The following is a 19,886-nucleotide window of genomic DNA, read 5'->3' on the forward strand; positions in this document are numbered from 1 at the left end:
GGCTGCTATCCCGAGCTATAATCCTCAGTAAGCCTGCCAAATAACTCTCAGCTTTCATCCGTGCAGTTTTTTTCAGTCAGCAAGAGTGTTCATAAGAGCTACAAAGGTAACCGAAAGTAAAGCAGAGCAGAACCATGAGATGGGGTAGAGGAAGGAACGTGCGTGCGTGCGTGCTCAGTCACTCAGCCGTGTCCAGCTCTTTTTGACCCCATGGACTGTAGCTCACCAGACTCCTCTGTCCATGGGATTTCCCAGGCAAGAGTACCAGAGTGAATTGCCATTTCCTCCTTCAGAGGAGCTTCCCTGTCCAGGAATCGAACTCATGTCTTCTGCGTCTCCTGCATTGGCGGGCAGACTCTTTACCACTGAGACAACTGGGAAGCTAAGATAGCTAAGAGACGATCTAAAAATGGCCTTCGGAAAATGATGACCAGTGTTGTGCATCTTTAATAAAGAAGAAAAAAAAGAGAAAGAGACTCAAAGAGAGGTTTGGTGTATTTATATTAGGTTAGGTCACCCTACGAATGGAGATCGCTAAAGAAAAAAATGGAATCTATTCCTTTGGAAGTCTAAAATAATCTGTCCGGAATATATTCAACCTCATCTAAAGCAGGAATCACATGACCTCTAAAAGTCCTTAACAACCCTGGCATTGTTGGTTTTGTTCTGCTTAAGTCAAATTGCCTATACAGTTCTGGAGGCTTTGCAGAACTTGGAGAACTTCTTGAAGACAGGGATCATTTCTTCTCTCACCTCTTTCTTTCCTCAAATACCTGGTTACAAGCCACCTATCCTCACTGGGGGCCCTAGAGGGAGGCAAGTTCACAGGAGGCAGACCGGGGCATTGGTTCAAGTCCAGCTGAACGGTTGACTGTCCCCTCACTGCTATGGTCTAGGGCACACTGCTTAACCTCACCAAGCCACACTTTCCTCATCTTCAATATAAGTTATATGGCCACACACATGATGCAAAGTTTTGAGGTTTCAGAAAATGTGTATGAACTTAGCACACAACAGATAGGCACAATGGAATCACCTTTATTATGCTATTTGCCAGAGCAAAACAGTAGTCGCTGGAGGTACAGAATAGGACCTGCCCTTATTCAGACCCTGAGCTTCAGTGAGGGCAAAGGAGATCACCACTTTAGAAGGGGCTCCCCTTGGAAACTTGCCACTACAGGCCTCCTCTTAGAGCTGGGAGGAAGCATGGGAGAGACATGGCTCTTGAGGCAAACTGGTGAGGCACGTCAGATTTCTTAACACCAGCAAACATCAAGGGGCTCAAAGGATATATGGCCATTTGAGCCAGTGTTGACGTATCACTGTTGCCTACAAGCACTTACAAAGCAAGATGGAGACACGCAGTGGGATTTGAAGCAGGCTCACAGACTAGCGCACGTGATTATCGAGGTACCCCGACAAGGTGGGGATTGGTCCCCCCGCAGAAGCAGACAAGGAGCATCCATTCAGCTGGCAAGACTCGGGGAGCGGACAACCCGGCCACCCTAACTCAGGCTCTCTCTGCTGGCTCCCACCTCCACCCCCGGCTTCCCCCATGTCTAAGGTCACGTTCAGCACCAGCAGCTTCCACGTGGTGAGGTGGTTCTGGTCCCCTGAGCGGCCACCTTGACCAAAGAGGCGGAGGGAGACTTCTGCCAGCTCGTCTCTGCTGTGCGGCCTGCCTGGCTATGCCACTGGGGCGTTTGGGGATCCCTTTCCTCTTCCCCTGGGGGCCTGGGGACCACACCCTGGCTCTCTTCTTTGCACCAGGCCCTGGAGATGTCTTCCGGCTGCTTGTGGGAGAAGCTGGCTTCTTGAAGGAATCTTTCTGAGATGAGGCCCGGTTTGGACTGGAAGCTAAAGTTGCACTGGACAGTTTTCTAGCAGCTTTCTCAGACTGCTCCTTTAGCAAGTCCAAGACCAACTCTGGAAATGAGCATTAATTTAGGAGAAATATTAGTCCTGGAAAGCAGCTGTAAGGAAAGTGCCACCCAGGAATCCTATGCCCACTTGAGGGTTCTTGAATATAAATTCTTTTGAAATTAATATGCTTAATTCCCTGGCCTTGATCTAAATAGATGACTTTTGTAATGCATACCTGTAGAATAGTGCCCTTAAGACAGCACCTCTCTTCCAAAAGTCTTTCCTGACTCCCCACCCTACCCCAAGGAAGAGGTCCTCACTCTCGGGGCCCTCTCAGCCCTGGACATCCTTCTAGCCAGAATCGTAGTGTTCTTTTATTTCTTCACTTGCCTGTACTACCTGCCCCCCTCTCCTTTGGTTCTAAACTCCTACAGGCCAAGTTGCTGGTGTATCTACCCCAGGGATTAGCACAAGGACTGCTGTAAAGTACTAAATGAAAGAATGAATACATGAGTGATTGAATGAATGCATGAAGGGCAGCACGTGCAGCCCCCTGCTGCGCAACCAAGACACACAGACTGAGCCACAGGCTCTAGTCCTCACCCAGAGGATAAGCCTTAGGTGAGAAAACAGGACCTGCCACCCCGGGATGGCAGCTGTTTGCACGGGGCACTGTAGCCAAGGCCTGAGCCTAGAGACAAACATGGACTCACTGGCGAGTGGCCTGAACTGGACCCGCTTACTCTTGGTTTTCACCGGCACTGGTTTGTACTTGCATTTGCCTGGAGGTGCTCTCCTGAAAACAGATGGAAAAAGTGAGGACACAAGACTCTGAAGATGGAACCAGGAAATAGGTAGAGAGGTGCAAGAACGGAGGTGGGACAGATGAAGCAGGGAATCTTCAATGAGCTTGGGTGGAGAGGAGGAAGGACACGGACGTCACAGGGACACTGCAGGCCCTTGGGGGACAGTGTGGGCAGGGGGCTGGGGCGTGGCAACAGAGAGCAGGGTTCAAGTCCTAAGGGCCACAGGCAAGCCTTGCTGAGTTTCAACTTTCTCAACTATAACAAAAAAATAGCTCACAGGGAGACGGGGAGTATTAGTTAAGAACTGTGTACTTGGCACACCAGAAGTGATGAATGGATAACTTGTTGTTATTGTTATTTTGGGAGGTTGATTTGGTTTGGGGGGGGCGTTTTTTGGCCACACTGCGTGGCATATGTAACTTCCCTGATCAGGGGGTCAGGGGATTGAACTCCTGCCCCTTGCAGTAGAAACACGGAGTCTTAACTACTGGACCACCAGGGAAGTCCTAAATTGTTTTTTAAATGAGATTTTGAAAAACATCCAGAGCAGTGGTCAGCACATACAAACGCTCTGTGGGTAGTGATGGCAGTGATGGTGATGAGGAGGAGAATGACGCCCTGCCTCTGCTCTGACGGCAGTGGCGATTCCCTTTAAGGAAAATCTCTGTAGATACTCATGGCGCAGCCCCTTGAGTAATGCCAGCCCCTCTGCCTCCTAGTATTTTGATTCTTAAACTGCTGTCCCTCGAGTGCATCTTCTGAAATAAAAAGGGCTTTGCAGACTAGGAGTATTTCCAGCTAGTTGGCGGCAAAGCCAAGACTCATGCCCAGCATTCAGCATTCATACCCAGCTGGGATGGGTGCATTTAGCGCAAAGATGAGCTGAAGAATTAAACAGAGCAGAATCAGGATCCATTGCTACAGAAGTTGTTTGTTTGTTTTTTTTAAAAGTCTCAACAATTCAAGTCATCATTATAACTGAACTGAATGGGCGGTGCTGAAGAGTTTGATCCAGAAAGAAGGATGTGTTCCCATCCTCGCTCTACCTTGGGAAAGCAATTGAAGGTAGTAAGGCTCTGTTACCCTAATCTGCAGATTGAGAGTGGCACCCTGCCTCTCTAGGATTCTGTCAGCATTGAATATCAGCCTGCATGCACAGCACCCAGCACGGTGCCTGGGACGCAGAAATGCCTGGATAAATGTCAGTGTCTTCTAGGGGGAACAGCCTTTACAGTTGCCTTATGACTGACCTCTTGCTGCCAGAAGTGAGCTAAATTATCCCCTAACCTAGTCAGGAAACTTTCAGAGGAAAGAAGAAGGGATTCACACACCTGTTGTGTGAAAAGGTTGATAGAAAGAGCAGAAAACTCCCCACACAGTCTCTGTCAGTCACCAGAAGTACTTTAAAGACCCTGGGTTTGCCCCAACCCCAGATCACAGGAGATCAGCATGGAGAAGACCCAGCAGTGGAGACAGCTCAGTCCCTAATTCACCCTGGCAACCCTTCCCCCAGCAGGGGAGCCCCCAGGCAGGATCTCTAGGACAAAGCCCCTTCCGGGAACTTCTGAGAACACCTAATGGGAGCCCTGTTGCCAAGAGGAACTGAGCTAGGCTGGGCTTCTGAGCCCTCACCAGTAGCTGGACTGAGCTGCCAAATGTCCTCTGAATAACTGCCCCAGACATGGTAACGTAAGCCTCAGGGGAAGTCCTCCTTGGCAGGTCTACCTTCAGGCTGATTTGTGGGGAGACTTTCTTCCTTTGGGTAAGAATCCTGAGATATTAATAAATCCAGTGCACTGCCCAGAGCCCTCAGGATGGATACCCCGCATCACTCTCCTAGGGACAGATATGGACACACACTCAAAAACCTCACAAATAGGAAGCGGTAGTTTGGCTTTTGCCAGATGAGTTGAAGGCTGGTTAGTCCCTGAGAGAGGTGGGCAGAGAAGCAGGGTTACACATAGAGTTCACCAAGTAAATAAATGCTGTCGCTGAATTCTGGAAACATTCAGGTGGAGACACAAAGAATCCTGACAGCTGAAGATACAGCTGCTTCTGGGACTCTCCTGGGACTGGTCCAAGACTGTGCAGATGCCAAAACCCAGTGATGCTCGAGTCCTCTATGTAAAATGATAGAGTATTTGCATAGAACCTACACATCCTCCTGTATACTTTAAATCATCTCTAGATTACTCATGATACCTAAGAATGCAAATGCTATGCAAATAGTTGTAAATGTAATTACAAATATTACAGAAATTGTTGCCGAGGCATGGCAAATTCAACTTTTGCTTTTTGTAACTTTCCAGAAGTTTTCAAAATATTTTTGGTCCACAGCTGGTTGAATCCACAGACATGGGACCCACGTTTATGGAGGGCCAACTGTATTTGCCAAAGACCAAGCCATGGAAGGGCAGCAATATTTACTCAGGTGGTCAGAGTTGTACACCACTGTCTGATGATCCCAGACAGAAGTTTCCAGAAGCATATTTTTTAAAAAAACAAACAAACAAGGGACTTCCTTTGCAATCCAGTGGTTAAGGTTCCACGCTTCCACTGTGCAAGTTTAATCCCTGGTCAGGAAACTAAGATCCAGTATGCAGCACAGTGTGGCCAAAACAAACAAGACAGGAGCCACAGGTCTACACCTAGTCATCCTATAAAGGCTCAAGATCTTCATTCTCAACCACAAAGAGATCATTTCCCAAATATTCCATAACTGTCCTACACTTTCGTCAGTCCAATCTGCTTTGAATCTAAAGCAAAGATCTGCTTCGTTGATCACTTCTATTGATAGTAATTCTTGGGGAAGTGAGGACTGTCTTTCTGATCCGCCATGGAGATAAGGGCTAATTCAAATCACCTGAGAAGAAAAGGAACCCAAATCTCACCTTGATGGGTCAACAAATTTGTAAATGGATCCGTGTGGTGCATAGGCACTGGGGTAAGAGGTGGCCAAGAAGTAGAGCTCCCCTGAGAAAACAGGAACAGACCATCAGGACAGGACACAAGGCTGGGCCCAGACAGCTAGACACACAGAAAATCATTACCAGGGGGTTGTGGCCCTGAAATACATGAGCCCCAGGAAGCGGTCCCCAGAATCCCACCTGGGGCGAGGCCTCAAGGGCTGTGAGCTCCCCAAGGAGAAAGTCCATCTCAGCACCCAGACCACCTCGGAGTGTCACCCAGCAGAGGCAGGTTTCTGCTGGGCGTGCTAAGCTGCTTCAATCATGTCCGACTCTTTGTGACCCTATGGACTGTAGCCCGCCAGGGATTCTCCAGGCAAGAATACTCGAGTGGGTTACCATTTCCTCCTCCAGTGGATCTTCCCGACCCAGGGATCAAACCTGCGTCTCTTACACCTCCTGCATTGGCAGGCAAGGTCTTTACTACTAGCGCCACGTGGGAAGCCCATACGTTCCATAAACCAAAGGCTTCTCATCTCATTTATCACCACTTTGCTTTCAGAAACTTCACCCCAGTGAGTCCATCTCCCTCCCCAGCTCTTCAGTACTGATAAGGATTCTCTGTGAAACCCAGAGACGGGCGAGCTACAGGCTGAAGACCACTTATTATTGAGTTGGTCAAAGTTCATTCAGGCTTTCCATAACATCTTCCAGAAAAATCCAAACAATCATTTTGGCCAGCGTTGCTCAATCACTAAGTCGTGTCAGACTCTGCAACTCCATAGACTGCAGCACAGCAGGCTTCCCTGTCCTTCACCATCTCCCAGCGTTTGCTCAAACTTGTGTCCATTGAGTCGATGATGCTATCCAACCATCTCATCCTCTGCTGCCCCTGTCTTCTTTTGCCTTCAATCTTCCCAGCATCAGGGTCTTTTCCAATGAGTCGGCTCTTTGCATCACGTGGCCAAAGTATTGGAGCTTCAGCATCAGTCCTTCCAGTGAATATTCAGGGTTGATTTCCTTTAGGATTGATTGGTTTGATCTCCTTGCAGTCCAACAGACTATTTGTTACCCCTTCTTTAGGGCTTCCCTGATAACTCAGTTGGTAAAGAATCTGGCTGCAATGCAGGAGACCCCGGTTTGATTCCTGGGTCAGGAAGATCCACTGGAGAAGGGATAGGCTACCCACTCCAGTATTCTTGGGCTTCCCTGCGGCTCAGCTGGTAAAGAATCCGCCCACAATGCGGGAGGGCTGGGTTCGATCCCTGGGTTGTGAAGATCCCCTGGAGAAGGGAAAGGCTACCCACTCCAGCATTCTGGCCTGCAGAATTCCATGGACCGCATAGTCCATGGGGTCGCAAAGAGTCGGACACAACTGAGCGACTTTCCCTCACCCCTTCTTTAGTGCATTAGTCCCGGCTGCCTGCCCCCCACTTCACTCTGTCCTCCAGCTCTACCTTCTTCAGTCCTGGCTTCCCTATTTCCCATGATCTTCCCCTCACTCCTCAGTCCCTCAACTTGGTCTTCTCGACACCGCGAAGCAATCACCTCCACCCACTCTTCCCTTCGTCCCTTTCACAAGGGCCCCTGTTTCCTCCCATTTTCTCCTGTTTGAACTCCAAAAAACACCATTCCCTTCTCATAGTAGGTACCTCATTCCACCTCGTATCACAGTTTCCTATGAGAGACAGCAAAGGGTTTATGAGCCCAACTTCAGCTAGATAAATCTGAGTCTGAATTCTGATAACACTCGTTACCATCTGTATTGTCCTGGGCAACTTCTCCACCTGGGTAACCCTCGTGTTATTTATTCTTTGTAAAAGAGAGATAAGAATACTTTCCCTGATTATTAGGTACTGAGTGAGAAAGTGTTCAATCATCAGCAGTTCCTCTTACTTCCGTATGTCTCTGTTCACTGTGATAGCTTTTTGAGCTTGGCACAATCTCTGTCCTACCACCCTGGATTTAATACTTTTGCTTGTGTGCTTCATGCAAGCCCTCTTGATTTATGGAATGAAACATCTTACCAAGGTACAAAATGGAAAAGCCTAGAGCTTTAAACGGCTCTGGGCTGTTTAAACAATCTTCTTCCTTGAATTTGTGGTGAACAGTGACTAATATTTGTTTGAGCCCAAGTGTGAGGCTAATGTTCTTTGCAGAGCCCTGCACAAAATGTAACAGCTGCCTAATAGACTGGTTTTGTGGACTGACCCTATAATCTTCCCCTTGTAAGGGGCAGTGAGGGTGGGGATCTGAAGAGTTAGGACAAACCTTTGCCTAGAGCCAGTTGGTCCCCCTGATTAGAAACCATCACCTCATCCGAGGTGATGCTGACATGAGATAAATGAGTTGTCTACCAACATGTACACAGGTCACCCTTGGGCACAGGTCCCTCTAAACCATGCAATTTCTGGTCTAAAAGAATTGGAAACCCTGTGTTGCTGCGTATTCCTTACACATGACTATAGTTTATGTAAATTATATATCCTAAATATGCCATAGACTTCCCATCGTATTTTTAGAAGACAATGCTAGACGTGAATTTCATCTATAGGGTCTAACTGACATTTTTAAAGCATTTTTGTTTAGTCGTTAAGCCGTGTCTGACTCTTTTGTGACTCCATGAACTATAGTCTGCCAGGCTCCTCCATCCGTGGGATTTTCCAAGCAAGAATAGCGGAATGAGTTGCCTCCAAGGGGGATCTTTCCCACCCAGGAATTGAACCCATGTTTTCTGCATTGGCAGGCCGATTCTTTACCACTGAGCCACCTGGGAAGCCCCTTTAGAACTATATTTTAGGGTAAGAACAACAAACCAAAAAACTGTAGCAGGCTATAAAGCAAAACATATGCAATATGAATTTACTGCAATCATTATGACCTCAGCCAGCCCTCTCAGGAATGTGCTTCAGTGACTGACATTCAGAAACCCAACCCATCAGAACTCAGCCATGCAGCCCCACGCCCACCATTCACTCCATCTACTCACTCGTTTATTTGTGCCAGCTGTCGGCTGGAAGAGTCAGGAAATAACTGTAGCAACAGTGAAGGCAGAGCTCTGGTGCAACTAAAGTGGGGCTTATCACACTCGGTTCTAAATATGTCAGTAATGGGGAAGACTATGACACACGCAGAAAATCTGAATCGCTGCGCAAAAGCAAAAGCATGCGACTCTGAAGGAAATAACTTGCCTCGGGAACAGCCACCCTGGTTTTAGGGCTGCCCTTGGGCAAAGTCTGGCTTGGGAACACCTTGGCAAGTCCACTCCATCAAATTCAGCCAAGGACACTTTTGTTTGCCAGATGTACTGAGTGGCTTTCAAAAACTGCCTTGTTTTCTCCTGCAAGAAGTCTACAGGCTAAACAAACCAAGCCACCAAAACCTGGCTTTTCTGTGGCTTCCTGAAAAGGAATAAGCCACAGAACGTGGCAGCCCAGGGACCCCGGGCAGGCTGCCCCCAGGGGTCTCCAGGCTCTGGGGGCTCCAGCCTCCTTGGGGCACCAGCAGGGGAGAGGCCCCACCATGGCCTGTGCCTGACATCCATTTACATCATCCACTTTCCACTGAACGTGCCAGCCTGTGGTTTCTCCCCTTTTTCGTATGTTTGGACTTCCAATTTGGAACTTACAAAAACTTTTCTCTATTAAGAATCCTTAAATTTTCCAAAATATCATCTGCTTCTATAAAATATTCATCTCAAACTATCTATTTACCAGCTATTTGAGGACTTCTCTGGCAGTCCAGTGGTTAAGACTCCTCACTTCCAGTGCAGGGGGTGCAGGTTTGATCCCTGGCCAGAGAACTAAAATCCCATATGCCATATGGCATGGACAAAAATAAATTTTTTAGTTAATAATAATAATAATAAAACATAAGCTAGCTGAGAGGAAGGGTGCAGCTGCTGACTGGCTTTCTTCATGTCCCACTCAAGTGAAGCTTCTGTACAGCCACCCTTGGGTCAGAGTGGAAAGAAACCAAACGAAGAAACCATCAAGGCTCTGGTTAACAGTCCTGTGTCTGGAAGGGAACCCTAAGATATCATTTTGTTCTCTTCCGTGCCTCAGAGCAGGGCTAGATACAATTTCAAATACCGGAAGGATCACAGGCCTTGTCACCACTTATGTAAACAAAATAAACCTTTAACTTTCAAAATGACACATAACTTACATAAAGCTCAAATTAAAACTTCATTTTCTGAGTTCACAATTTGAGGATATTTATTTTCTCGCTGTTTGTTTTGTATGGGGATTTTTTGTTTCCTTTTGTTTTGTTTTTAGCTTTTTATTTTATATTGGTGTTGAACCAATTAATAGTATTGATAGTTTCAAGTGAACAGCAAGGGACTCAGCCATGCATATACATGCATGTATTCTCCGCTAAGCTCCCTCCCATCCAGGCTGCCACACTGAGCAGGGTTCCCTGTGCTAAACAGTAGGTCCTTGTTGGTTATCCATTTTATTTTATATTTTTTAAAATGGGAATATAATTGCTTTACAATGTTGTGTTAGTTTCTGCTGTACAGCAATGTGAATCAGCTATGAAAGTGAAAGTGTTGGTCGCCTAGTCATGTCCGACTGTTTGCAACCCCATGGACTGTAGCCCACCAGGCTCCTCTGTCCATGGAATTCTCCAAGCAAGAGTACGTTGCCATTTCCTTCTCCAGGAGAGCTTCTTGATCCAGGAGTCGAACTCGGATCTCCCACATTGCAGGTAGATTCTTTAATGTCTGAGCCACCAGGGAAGCTGTGAATCAGCTATAAGTATGTATATATATATATATATAGAGAGAGAGAGAGTGGATATTTATTAAAGCTAAATCCCTGTCTCTTTCCCTTCACCTCTCTCTCTCATATGTGCACAAATGCCTTGCTCTGCTGATGCCCTTAACATACACCTAATGGCTCTAGTGTGTAGCCTCCTACCTAGCTGTCTACCCTTTTCACAGGTCTCTCAAGAAAGAAATTCTCCCTTGTTCATTCACAGAAGTTGCCTAACAAACTCTGGGCAGGATCAGGAAGAGCCCAGCCCAACCAATGGCTGATGATCAGAGGTACTTTCTCCCAGGCAACAGCAGCAGGATAAATACCCACTGTTGGCTCTGTCTACGTTTGTGTAATCACAGATCAGAACAGAATTAGGGAGGAAGTGCACATGCACCTCCTTCACAGCCAAAGGACTGGACAGACTACAGTGCAGACCTTGGTCTATCTGCACAGTGAGCAGTACCGCCAGCCAAGAAAGGGTAAGTTGGCATAGTCAGCCTTTCTCCTCACTGGTGAAATAAACAAAATAATTACATTATGAGGGTGTTGTGATTACTAAATAAGATTTTAAAATGTGAAGTGTCTAGAACAGTATCCAGTTCATTATAAAAGGTGGCCGATAGTGAAAATAGAAGAAGTGGTAGTTTCTAGTTAAATAATAAGAGTAATAACAACAGCAATGATAATTATTATATAAATGTTTGAGGCTTCCCAGGTGACTCAGTGGTAAAGAATCCACCTGCCGAGGAGGAGACGCAAGTTTGACCTCTGGGTCAGGAAGATCCCCTGGACAAGGAAATGGTGGCCCACTCCTGTATTCTTGCCTGGGAGGTCTCATGGACAGAGGAGCCTGGTGAGCTACAGTCCATGGGGTTGCAAACCAATCGAACATGACTTAGCAACCAAACCTCAAGATAAAATATTCAGTTCACAATGCCTGTGATTACCTAAGATCCAGTGACCAGAAATACAATACACAGTTAACATTTGTTACCTGCTTCATCTTCAGCAAAGGAGATGATAAACTTGCTGTGTGTGCTGATCAGCCCTGGGAAGGCACAGGACTTCGTGCTGCCCAGGCAAATGTCCTGTTTCTTCCATTTCTTGGTTTTTCTATCTTCCTGCAAAGCCATAAGTCGACTAGATGAAAAGCAAAACCTTATATTTTAGGAATCCATATCTCTACCCGGCAGGATATTTTTTTTCCTCCTAGAATCTGGGAATCCTGGCATACTAGGACTGAGTCTCCCATAGGAGATCAATAACTAACCTCCCTTAGGAATCAGAAAAGCTGCTTCAGAGATATTCCTGACACCATCTTGCCCTAGATGGGGAAGTTCATTTGCTATTATAAGAGGAGTTTGGTGTCCTGTGAAGGTTGTACCACCACAAAAGACTAATTTTTATTAGCTGGCTAGTTGCTCATCATCTCTAAGCCTCAGTTTTCTCATCTATAAAATGGTGGATAGTAAGAGAATTTACCATAGGCAAGAATTGTTAAGGTTAAATAAGATAATATATGTAAATATTCATATATTACCAATGTGCTTAGCATATAGTAAGGACTCAAAACAAATAGCTATTATTATTATTATGTCTGTAGAGTAGCAGATGTTACTTTGTATTCCACTGTCCATCTATCTGAACTAAAAGAAGGTTTTTAGAAGAAAAGGGAGAGAAAATTGGGTAACCAGGGGTATCAGCTGAAAAGTTTTACAGAAACAGAGATGCTCAACCCACGGTAATTCTAGTGCATATGATTCAATTAAAAATCACTACATATCTGTTATGTGTGGCGGTGAAATGGTGGGTAGAGGTTATGGGGAAAACATAAAGAACAACTAAATCCCAAAGATCTGACAAATTCCTTGACAGGCAGACTACAAAGACTCACTCAGAAAGAAATAAGCTGAGTAGCCTGTGTCTGGAGATGGAAACGGCAACCCACTGCAATATCCTTGCCTGGTTAATTCCATGGACAGAGGAGCCTGGCAGGCTACAGTTCATTGGTCAAAAAGAGTCAGACACAACTTAACGTCTAAACAACAACAAGCCTATATCTATTAAAAAAAAAAAAACTGAATTTGTATTTAAAAGTCTCCACAAGGAACACTTCAGAGGACTTCTGGTTTCCGGTCCAGCATGTAAGAAGCTTGGAAGTTGGTACACCACCCTAAAATAAGCAAAAGACTGAAAAATCAACAACTATTCTTAGATTCATAAGAGAAGCGAGGTCACAGGGAACACCACTGCCCCCAACACTGGAGAGACAAGCAGGCAGATACAGAGAATCACAACTTACAGAAAACCACAAGCACAAACCTTCACAGGTATCAGTTCTGGAGTTGGAAAACCTAAACTGTAATTGAGAAATTGCTAGACATTCCATATGGCAAAGTGTGAGTTAGACAGAGGTGGCCAGCCATCCAGAGTCCCCACACTTTTGTGAGTTTTACCTCCAGGAGCTTGACCAGTTTCCCAAAATAAATATCAGGAAAAATTTGCCTGTGCTTCCAGCAGAAGGAGGGGGAAAGGAATCATTTTGAAATACATCAGCGCTTTCTGTTTCTGTTAACAAATGTCTGTCCTCAGGAGAAACTACCAGAGACTAACCTTCCAGGATTTTATCAGAACCTCACAGACCTGGGGAAAGGAAGTACCTAACTCTAACCAACTCTAGCCGTCCTGTCCCCCCTAAATGTGTACGGAGGCAGGAGGGCTTCTGAGAAAAGCTGATGAAGTTCACAGCCCAGAGGCACAGGCTCACTAAAAAACTCAGACCTAATCATAAGACTAGAACACTTCCTCTCCCCTACACATCACCACCACTTTGCCAAACACCAATTTACAGCAGTTTCTCTTACCCAGTGCATCATATCTGGCAATCAGGAAAAAAATTACAAGGCAAAAAAACATACTTTGAAGAGACAGAACAAGCATCACAACCAGATTTGGATGTGGCATGGGATGTTGGAATTATTAGATTCAGAATTTAAAACAACTATGATTCATATGCTAAGGGCTCTAAGGATAAAGCAGACAGCATGCAAGAACAATGTAAGCAGAGATAAGGAAACTCTAAGGAAGAATCAAAAAGAAATGCTAGAGATCAAAAACACCGTAATTAAAAAAAAAAAAAAAACACTTTGACAGGCTTATTAGTAGACTGGACATGGCTGAAGAAAGAATCTGAGTTTGAGAATATCTCAATAGAAACCTCCAAACTGGAAAGTGAAGAGAAAAAAGACTGACCCAAAAAAAGAACAAAATATCCATGAAAAGTGAAACAACTACTAAAGTTGTAACATAAGCATAACAGGAATATCAAAAGGAAAAGAAAGAGAGAGAAGAGCAGAAGAAACACTGGAAACAACAATTATTCAGAATTTCCCAGAATTACTGTTAGATATCAAACCACAAATCTGGGAAGCTCAGAGAATACAAAGCAGGATAAATTCTTTAAAAATTACTTATAGGCATATCTTATTCAAACTATGGAAAATCAGGCATAAAGAAAAAGAAAATCTGAAAAGAAGCTGGGGATAGAGGGGCGGCACTTTCAATATAGAGGAACAAAGATAAAAGCTACATCAAACTTCTCTTCAGAAACCATGCAAGCAAGAAGAATGCAGAGTGAAATATTTAAAGTGTTTAGAGAAAAAAGCCACCAACCTGTACCTGGTGAAATTACATTTCAAAAATGAAGGGCAAATACAGACTTCCTCAGACAAAAAAAATTGAGGGAATTTGTTGCCAGTGCATCTATCTGCCAGTGCAAGACATGTTAAATGAAGTTCTTTACAGAGAAGAAAAATAATATCAGACAGAAACTCAAATCTATACAAAGAAAGGAAGAGTATCAAAGAAGGAATAGGTGAAGGTAAAAATAAAAACTTTTTTTTATTCTTCACTGGTCTAACAGATAGAAGTTAGTTCAATATACTAATAGCAACAATGTAATTATGTACGCTTATGTATACAGTAAAATAATAGTCTTATTAAATTATAAAATGTTAATAATTATCATATATCACTGTTATAATTTTTATATATGTTTATATATAAGTGAAATGAATGACAACAATTAGGGACAAAAGGGAGAAAGTAGGATTGTTTTATTATTGCAAAACACAGACTACCCAGGAAGTTTTGTAATGTTGTTTGAACGTGAACTTAGCTTAGTTGTAAATGTATATGGCAAACTCTAAGCAACTCTTTAAAAAAGATTTCAAAAAATAGTATGATCAGTGTGCTAACAAAGGAGAGAAAATGGAATCAAATAAAATGTTCAATTAAATTTGCAAAAGGCAGAAAAAGAGTAGAAGAAAAACAGGAACAAAGAACAATATCAAAAAATAGAAGAGTAGTGAGCATGGTAGATATTTCAACTACAGCAATACTATCTTTGAATGTCAATGGTCTAAATGTACCAATTAAAAGACAGAGATTGTCAGAATGGATCAAAGAACAGGGCCCAACTACCATCAAAATGGTCATCTACCATTAAATGTCAGATCTAGATGGCTTCACTTGGAAGGAAGAAACACATTTTACACAAATTAGTCCAGATAATTAAAGAAAAGGAAGTACACTTTAACTCATTTTATAAAGCGCACATTAACCTGAGGCCAAAATCTGACAAAGGTATTATAAGAAAGGAAAACTATAGCTCATCTGTTTCTTCATGAACACAGATGCAAACATTCCAAACACATTAGCAAGTTGCATTCAACAATATATTAAAACAAAAACTATATATTAATCAAATACAACATGACCAAGTGATGTTTTTATCCCAAGAATGCAAGATTGCTTCAGTGATTAAAAAAAAAAAATCCATCAGTGCAATTCGCCATATTAACAAACTAAAAATGAAAAAGCCTCATGATTCTCTCACTAGATGCAAAGACACATATGACAAAATGCAACATCATACCTAATACAAACTCTCAGCAGACTAGGAATTGAAGGAAATGTCCTCAGTCTGATAAAGGGCATACACAAAACACAGCTGACAACATCAGTCTTATTGGTAAAAATCTAATGCTTTCCCCCACTTCTATCCAACGTTGTACTAAAGGTTAAAATGAAGTAACAAATCAATAAAAGAATAATAAAAGGCTTCCAATTCAGGAAAAAAAATAAAGGTGTCCATATTCATAGTGAAATTATCTTCTACATAGAAAATTCAATAGAATAAACAAAAAAAATCACTAGAACTAATAAGAAATTAGTTACATGTTATGAATTAATATATATGTTATATATGTGCTGAATATATATTATACTTGCTTTATATATATATATATATATATATATATATATATATATATATAGCAACACTCAACATAGCATCAAACACTATGAAATACTTAGATGTCCAAGACATTTACACTGAAAACTACAAGTCTTTGCAGCAGTTTTATTCACAATCCCCCCAAACTGGAGACAGCCAAAACATCCATCAACAGGAAAATAAACTCTGGCATATTCATGCAATTGAATGTTACAAACCAATAAAAGAGACAAACCACTGATCCATGCAAAAGCACTGACAAATTTCACAGACATTACTCAATGAAAAAAGCATCTACGATGAGAGTGGTTAACGTGGCTAATGTGGGGGTGGTGGGGAGAAAGGGATGCTGTACTGAGAGGCAATGGGCAAGAAGGAACCCTCTACAGTGATAGAGATGTTCTTTATCTTGATACGATTAGTCTTAATACAAGTGTATACATTTGTAAAACTATACAGCCATGCTGTTAAGACATTGAATGTTGTGATATGCAATTTATACTCCGATTAAAATGGGAGAATGGCATTGAAACATGTATAATATCATATGTGAAACGAATCACCAGTCCAAGCTCGATGCATGATACAGGATGCTCGGGGCTGGTGCACTGGGATGACCGAGAAGGATGTTATGGGGAGGGAGGTGGGAGGGGGGAGTCAGGATGGGGAACACGTGTACACCCATGGCAGATTCATGTTGATGTATGGCAAAACCAATACAGTATTGTAAAGTAAAAAAATAAATAAATAAACAGATGTGGACGTTAAAAAAATAATAATAAAATAAAATAAACTGTTGAAAAAGAGAGGGGGGACATCAATCCTTCCTTACCCACTCATGAAGTCCCCAAAGATGTAGAGACCATTGAGATTTGGGGATTCACATCCACGGTAGACGTAGCCTCCAGTGACTGACTTCCCCACTGCGTGGCCATAAGCATAGATTGGAAGAATATCGTCTGTCCAGGAATAGGAAAAAGAGTGTCATAGCTAAACCTGGGAGCTTCAAGGAGGAAGAAGGCAGTTTTTAAAACCAATTGCCTTACTGAGTGGAGAATGTTTCATCTCTTGGTCTTCGGGAGGACAGAAAGCCAAGTAAATCATGTTTATCTTCTCAACAGACCAGCCATGATATTCATGAGCTTCCCATTTGATTGGCCTCAGAAAGCATAAAGGAAGCCTAAAGTTCCCCCGTCTGTGGGGCAGTGACCTGGAAATCCATACCCTTAAATTTTTCCCACAGGTCAATATGGCAGATACTCAGGTTTAGGATTTGGAACATTGTAAGGACCAGATGGGAACCTTTCCTGGTAGTTCAGAGGTTAAAGTGTCTGCCTGCAATGCGGGAGACCTGGGTTCGATCCCTGGGTCGGGAAGGTCCCCTGGAGAAGGAAATGGCAACCCACTCCAGTATTCTTGCCTGGAGAATCCCATGGATGGAGAAGCCTGGTGGGCTACAGTTCAGGGGGTCACAAAGAGTCGGACACGACTGACCGACTTAACTTAAGGACTGGATAACTGCTTTGAGACTTTCTCAGAACAGACCATCCCCTGTTCTCTGTCTGCCTTTTGTCTATAGAAAAACTTTAGCCAAAGAATAAATTTAATCAGAGGAATGAAAAAATACAGAAGCAAGGAAAATAGTCAAGCAGAACAAAATAATATTTATTTAGTCATTAAACTAAATCAAGGACCTTTAGATGCTCCTCAAAGTCTATAGATATATACTGAGCCATATCCTTTGAGCAGTATTATAATGAAACTTCCACCAGGTGGAAGAAGTTAACTACATGATGGCCAGACTATAGCCATAACATAAACTGCTCCATCTCCCACAGTTCCAAGAACTGGCCTCAAGGAAATGGAAACGAAGCAACCCTGGAACTAAAGATTAACTACACTTAAAACAATCAAGATAACTCTGATCAGACCACCCTGCCTGACCAATTTCAAGAAAAGTCAGAGATGGCTGTCCTGTCCTACATAGCTCTCTCCCTCCACCTAGATGCCCCTGAAACTCCCATTTAAAATTCTTTCCCTGATTAGCAAGGGGAAATTGGTTCTTTGGGACACAAGTCCGCCTTCTCCCCAGGATTGCCAGCTTCCTCAGGAAAGCTATCTTTCCTTGCACTCAACACTTGTCTCTCAGTATTGGATTCCTAAGTAACAAGCAACCGAACCCAAGTTCAGCAACAGAAGGACGAAAAGACCAAGCAATGGTGATAAAGTCAGAAAATTAGAATTTTAAGCCAGATGGAGTTTCTAAAGCACACCTTGATGACTGATGTTTAGGGACTGTATATGGGATATCATTTCAGTGGCAGTTTCAAATAAATAAAAAACATACAGCCACTTATTTTCCTTTGAGGATGGTTCAAAATTATATGCCTGAAAATCCTGTGAGTAACTTATTTGGAGTATAGATTCCTAGGTCAATCCCACCACGCCCCCAATCCACTCAGGATTCAATTCATTAGTTAGCGAGAAATGCCCCGAGTTTCAGGTGCCAGTAGCTAGAGAACTGAGAGGGTAACAGGCAGGAAGGCCAGGGGTCTCCAAACGGTGGAAATAGCTTGCAAGTGTCAGACATTTTTATCTCTCCTAAGGAGGAAACAAACTAGTGATATTTTTTCCTTATCTATACAAATTTAAAAGGAGGTTTCTCTTAAATTCTGTGTTGCCATAGTGACACCTGGTTACACCTGAAGTTAACCAATGCCTTTTTCTTATGGAAATGTTTATCTTAAGCTATGCTAATGTACTATACAGTTACCCAAACTCTGTCTTCAAGTCGGGTTCCTTCTTTTGGCTCAGAACCTGCTTGATAAACCAGTATGTTATACTCAGATATTGTTCCTCTCATCTATGTAAATGAAACTATTTGTATGGTGATCTGCCCTTCTTCAAGATTCAAGTTAATCCTTTTATGGCCCAAGATGAATCATTTGGTGCCAAGATTATCCCAAAATGCATCTTACGGGTGAGGGGCCTGGTGCCATTCTGAGTTTTAAGACATTTCTTTCTTTCATTAACAGACTGCTGGTGACTATATAACATCCAGCTGAAGACTAGCAGGGGGGTACTCTTTCTGCCCCCTTCTAGTGCCTGTGTCAGAAGCTTTTTCTATCTCCTTTATACTTTAATAAAACTTTATTACACAAAAGCTCTGAGCGATCAAGCCTCGTCTCTGGCCCCAGATTGAATTCTTCTTCTCCGGGGGCCAAGAATCCTGGGGTCGTGATTCAACAACCACCTTTCAGAAGCACTAAGAAGCACGATTCCACAGGATACAAACAAAGGCACTGTAAGGACCTGCAGCGCAAGACACTCCCAGGTTTTATTCTCCCACCTCCACCCACAATTCATTCAGTTCACCCAAGAAATAAGAGGGCTTCTCACTTACCCAAAGAGGCATTTTGACAGAGCTTTTTGTCATAACATTCAAACCCCTCCTTTGCCCTCCAGCCGTAGTTTCCACCTTTAACAATGATGTCAACTTCTTCAAACCGGTTCTGTCCCACGTCCCCACAGAACATCCGACCTCTGCCCTGGCGCGTGACGGGGTCCCCTCGGTCCACGGCACAGCGCCACATGTTCCTGATCCCGTAGGCGTAGATGGCGGGATGGGCCCCTGGCTCAGAAACAAACGGATTGTCCGCGGGCACTCGGTACCGCTTGCCGCCTGAGCCGGCCCCATTCACATCGATCCTTAACACTTTCCCCAGCAGGGAACTCCTGAAAGGAAGAAGGCCAGAAACAGGAACAGGAGAAATGTGAAGATGTGAGACTGCTGGGTCACATGCCAGTTCTACTTAAAATTCTTTGAAGAGCCTCCATAATGTTTGCCATAGCTGCTGCTCTGTGTATTTTGCATTCCCACCAACAGTACGCTGCTGCTGCTGCTGCTGCTAAGTCGCCTCAGTCGTGTCCAACTCTGTGCGACCCCAGAGACGGCAGCCCACCAGGCTTCCTCGTCCCTGGGATTCTCCAGGCAAGAACACTGGAGTGGGTTGCCATTTCCTTCTCCAGTGCATGAAAGTGAAAAGTGGAAGTGAAGTCGTTCAGTCGTGTCGGACTCTTCGCAACACCATGGACTGCAGCCTACGAGGCTCCTCCGTCCATGGGATTTTCCAGGCAAGAGTACTGGAGTGGGGTGCCATCGCCTTCTCTGCACCAACAGTATACAGAGGTTCAAATTTCTCCGCATCTGCCAACAGTTGTCCTTTGCTTTTTATAATAGTCATTCTAACAG

At 43.8% G+C, this 19,886-nt stretch overlaps 1 protein-coding gene across 1 annotated transcript in view; it reads right to left on the reverse strand.

Annotated features, from left to right (window-relative positions):
• Positions 1 to 19,886, reverse strand: part of HHIPL2 (HHIP like 2) — a 38,353-nt gene that overhangs the window by 10,054 nt on the left and 8,413 nt on the right. The window contains exons 4-9 of the mRNA XM_068985719.1: positions 19,038 to 19,369; positions 16,467 to 16,593; positions 11,333 to 11,478; positions 5,561 to 5,642; positions 2,577 to 2,659; positions 1,570 to 1,926 (exon numbers count right to left, since the gene is read on the reverse strand). Coding sequence (XP_068841820.1) covers positions 1,570 to 1,926; positions 2,577 to 2,659; positions 5,561 to 5,642; positions 11,333 to 11,478; positions 16,467 to 16,593; positions 19,038 to 19,369 — 1,127 coding nt within the window. The remainder of the gene's footprint in view (positions 1 to 1,569; positions 1,927 to 2,576; positions 2,660 to 5,560; positions 5,643 to 11,332; positions 11,479 to 16,466; positions 16,594 to 19,037; positions 19,370 to 19,886) is intronic.

Source organism: Capricornis sumatraensis, chromosome 14 (assembly GCF_032405125.1).
Source record: "Capricornis sumatraensis isolate serow.1 chromosome 14, serow.2, whole genome shotgun sequence".
Taxonomy (NCBI): domain Eukaryota; kingdom Metazoa; phylum Chordata; class Mammalia; order Artiodactyla; family Bovidae; genus Capricornis; species Capricornis sumatraensis.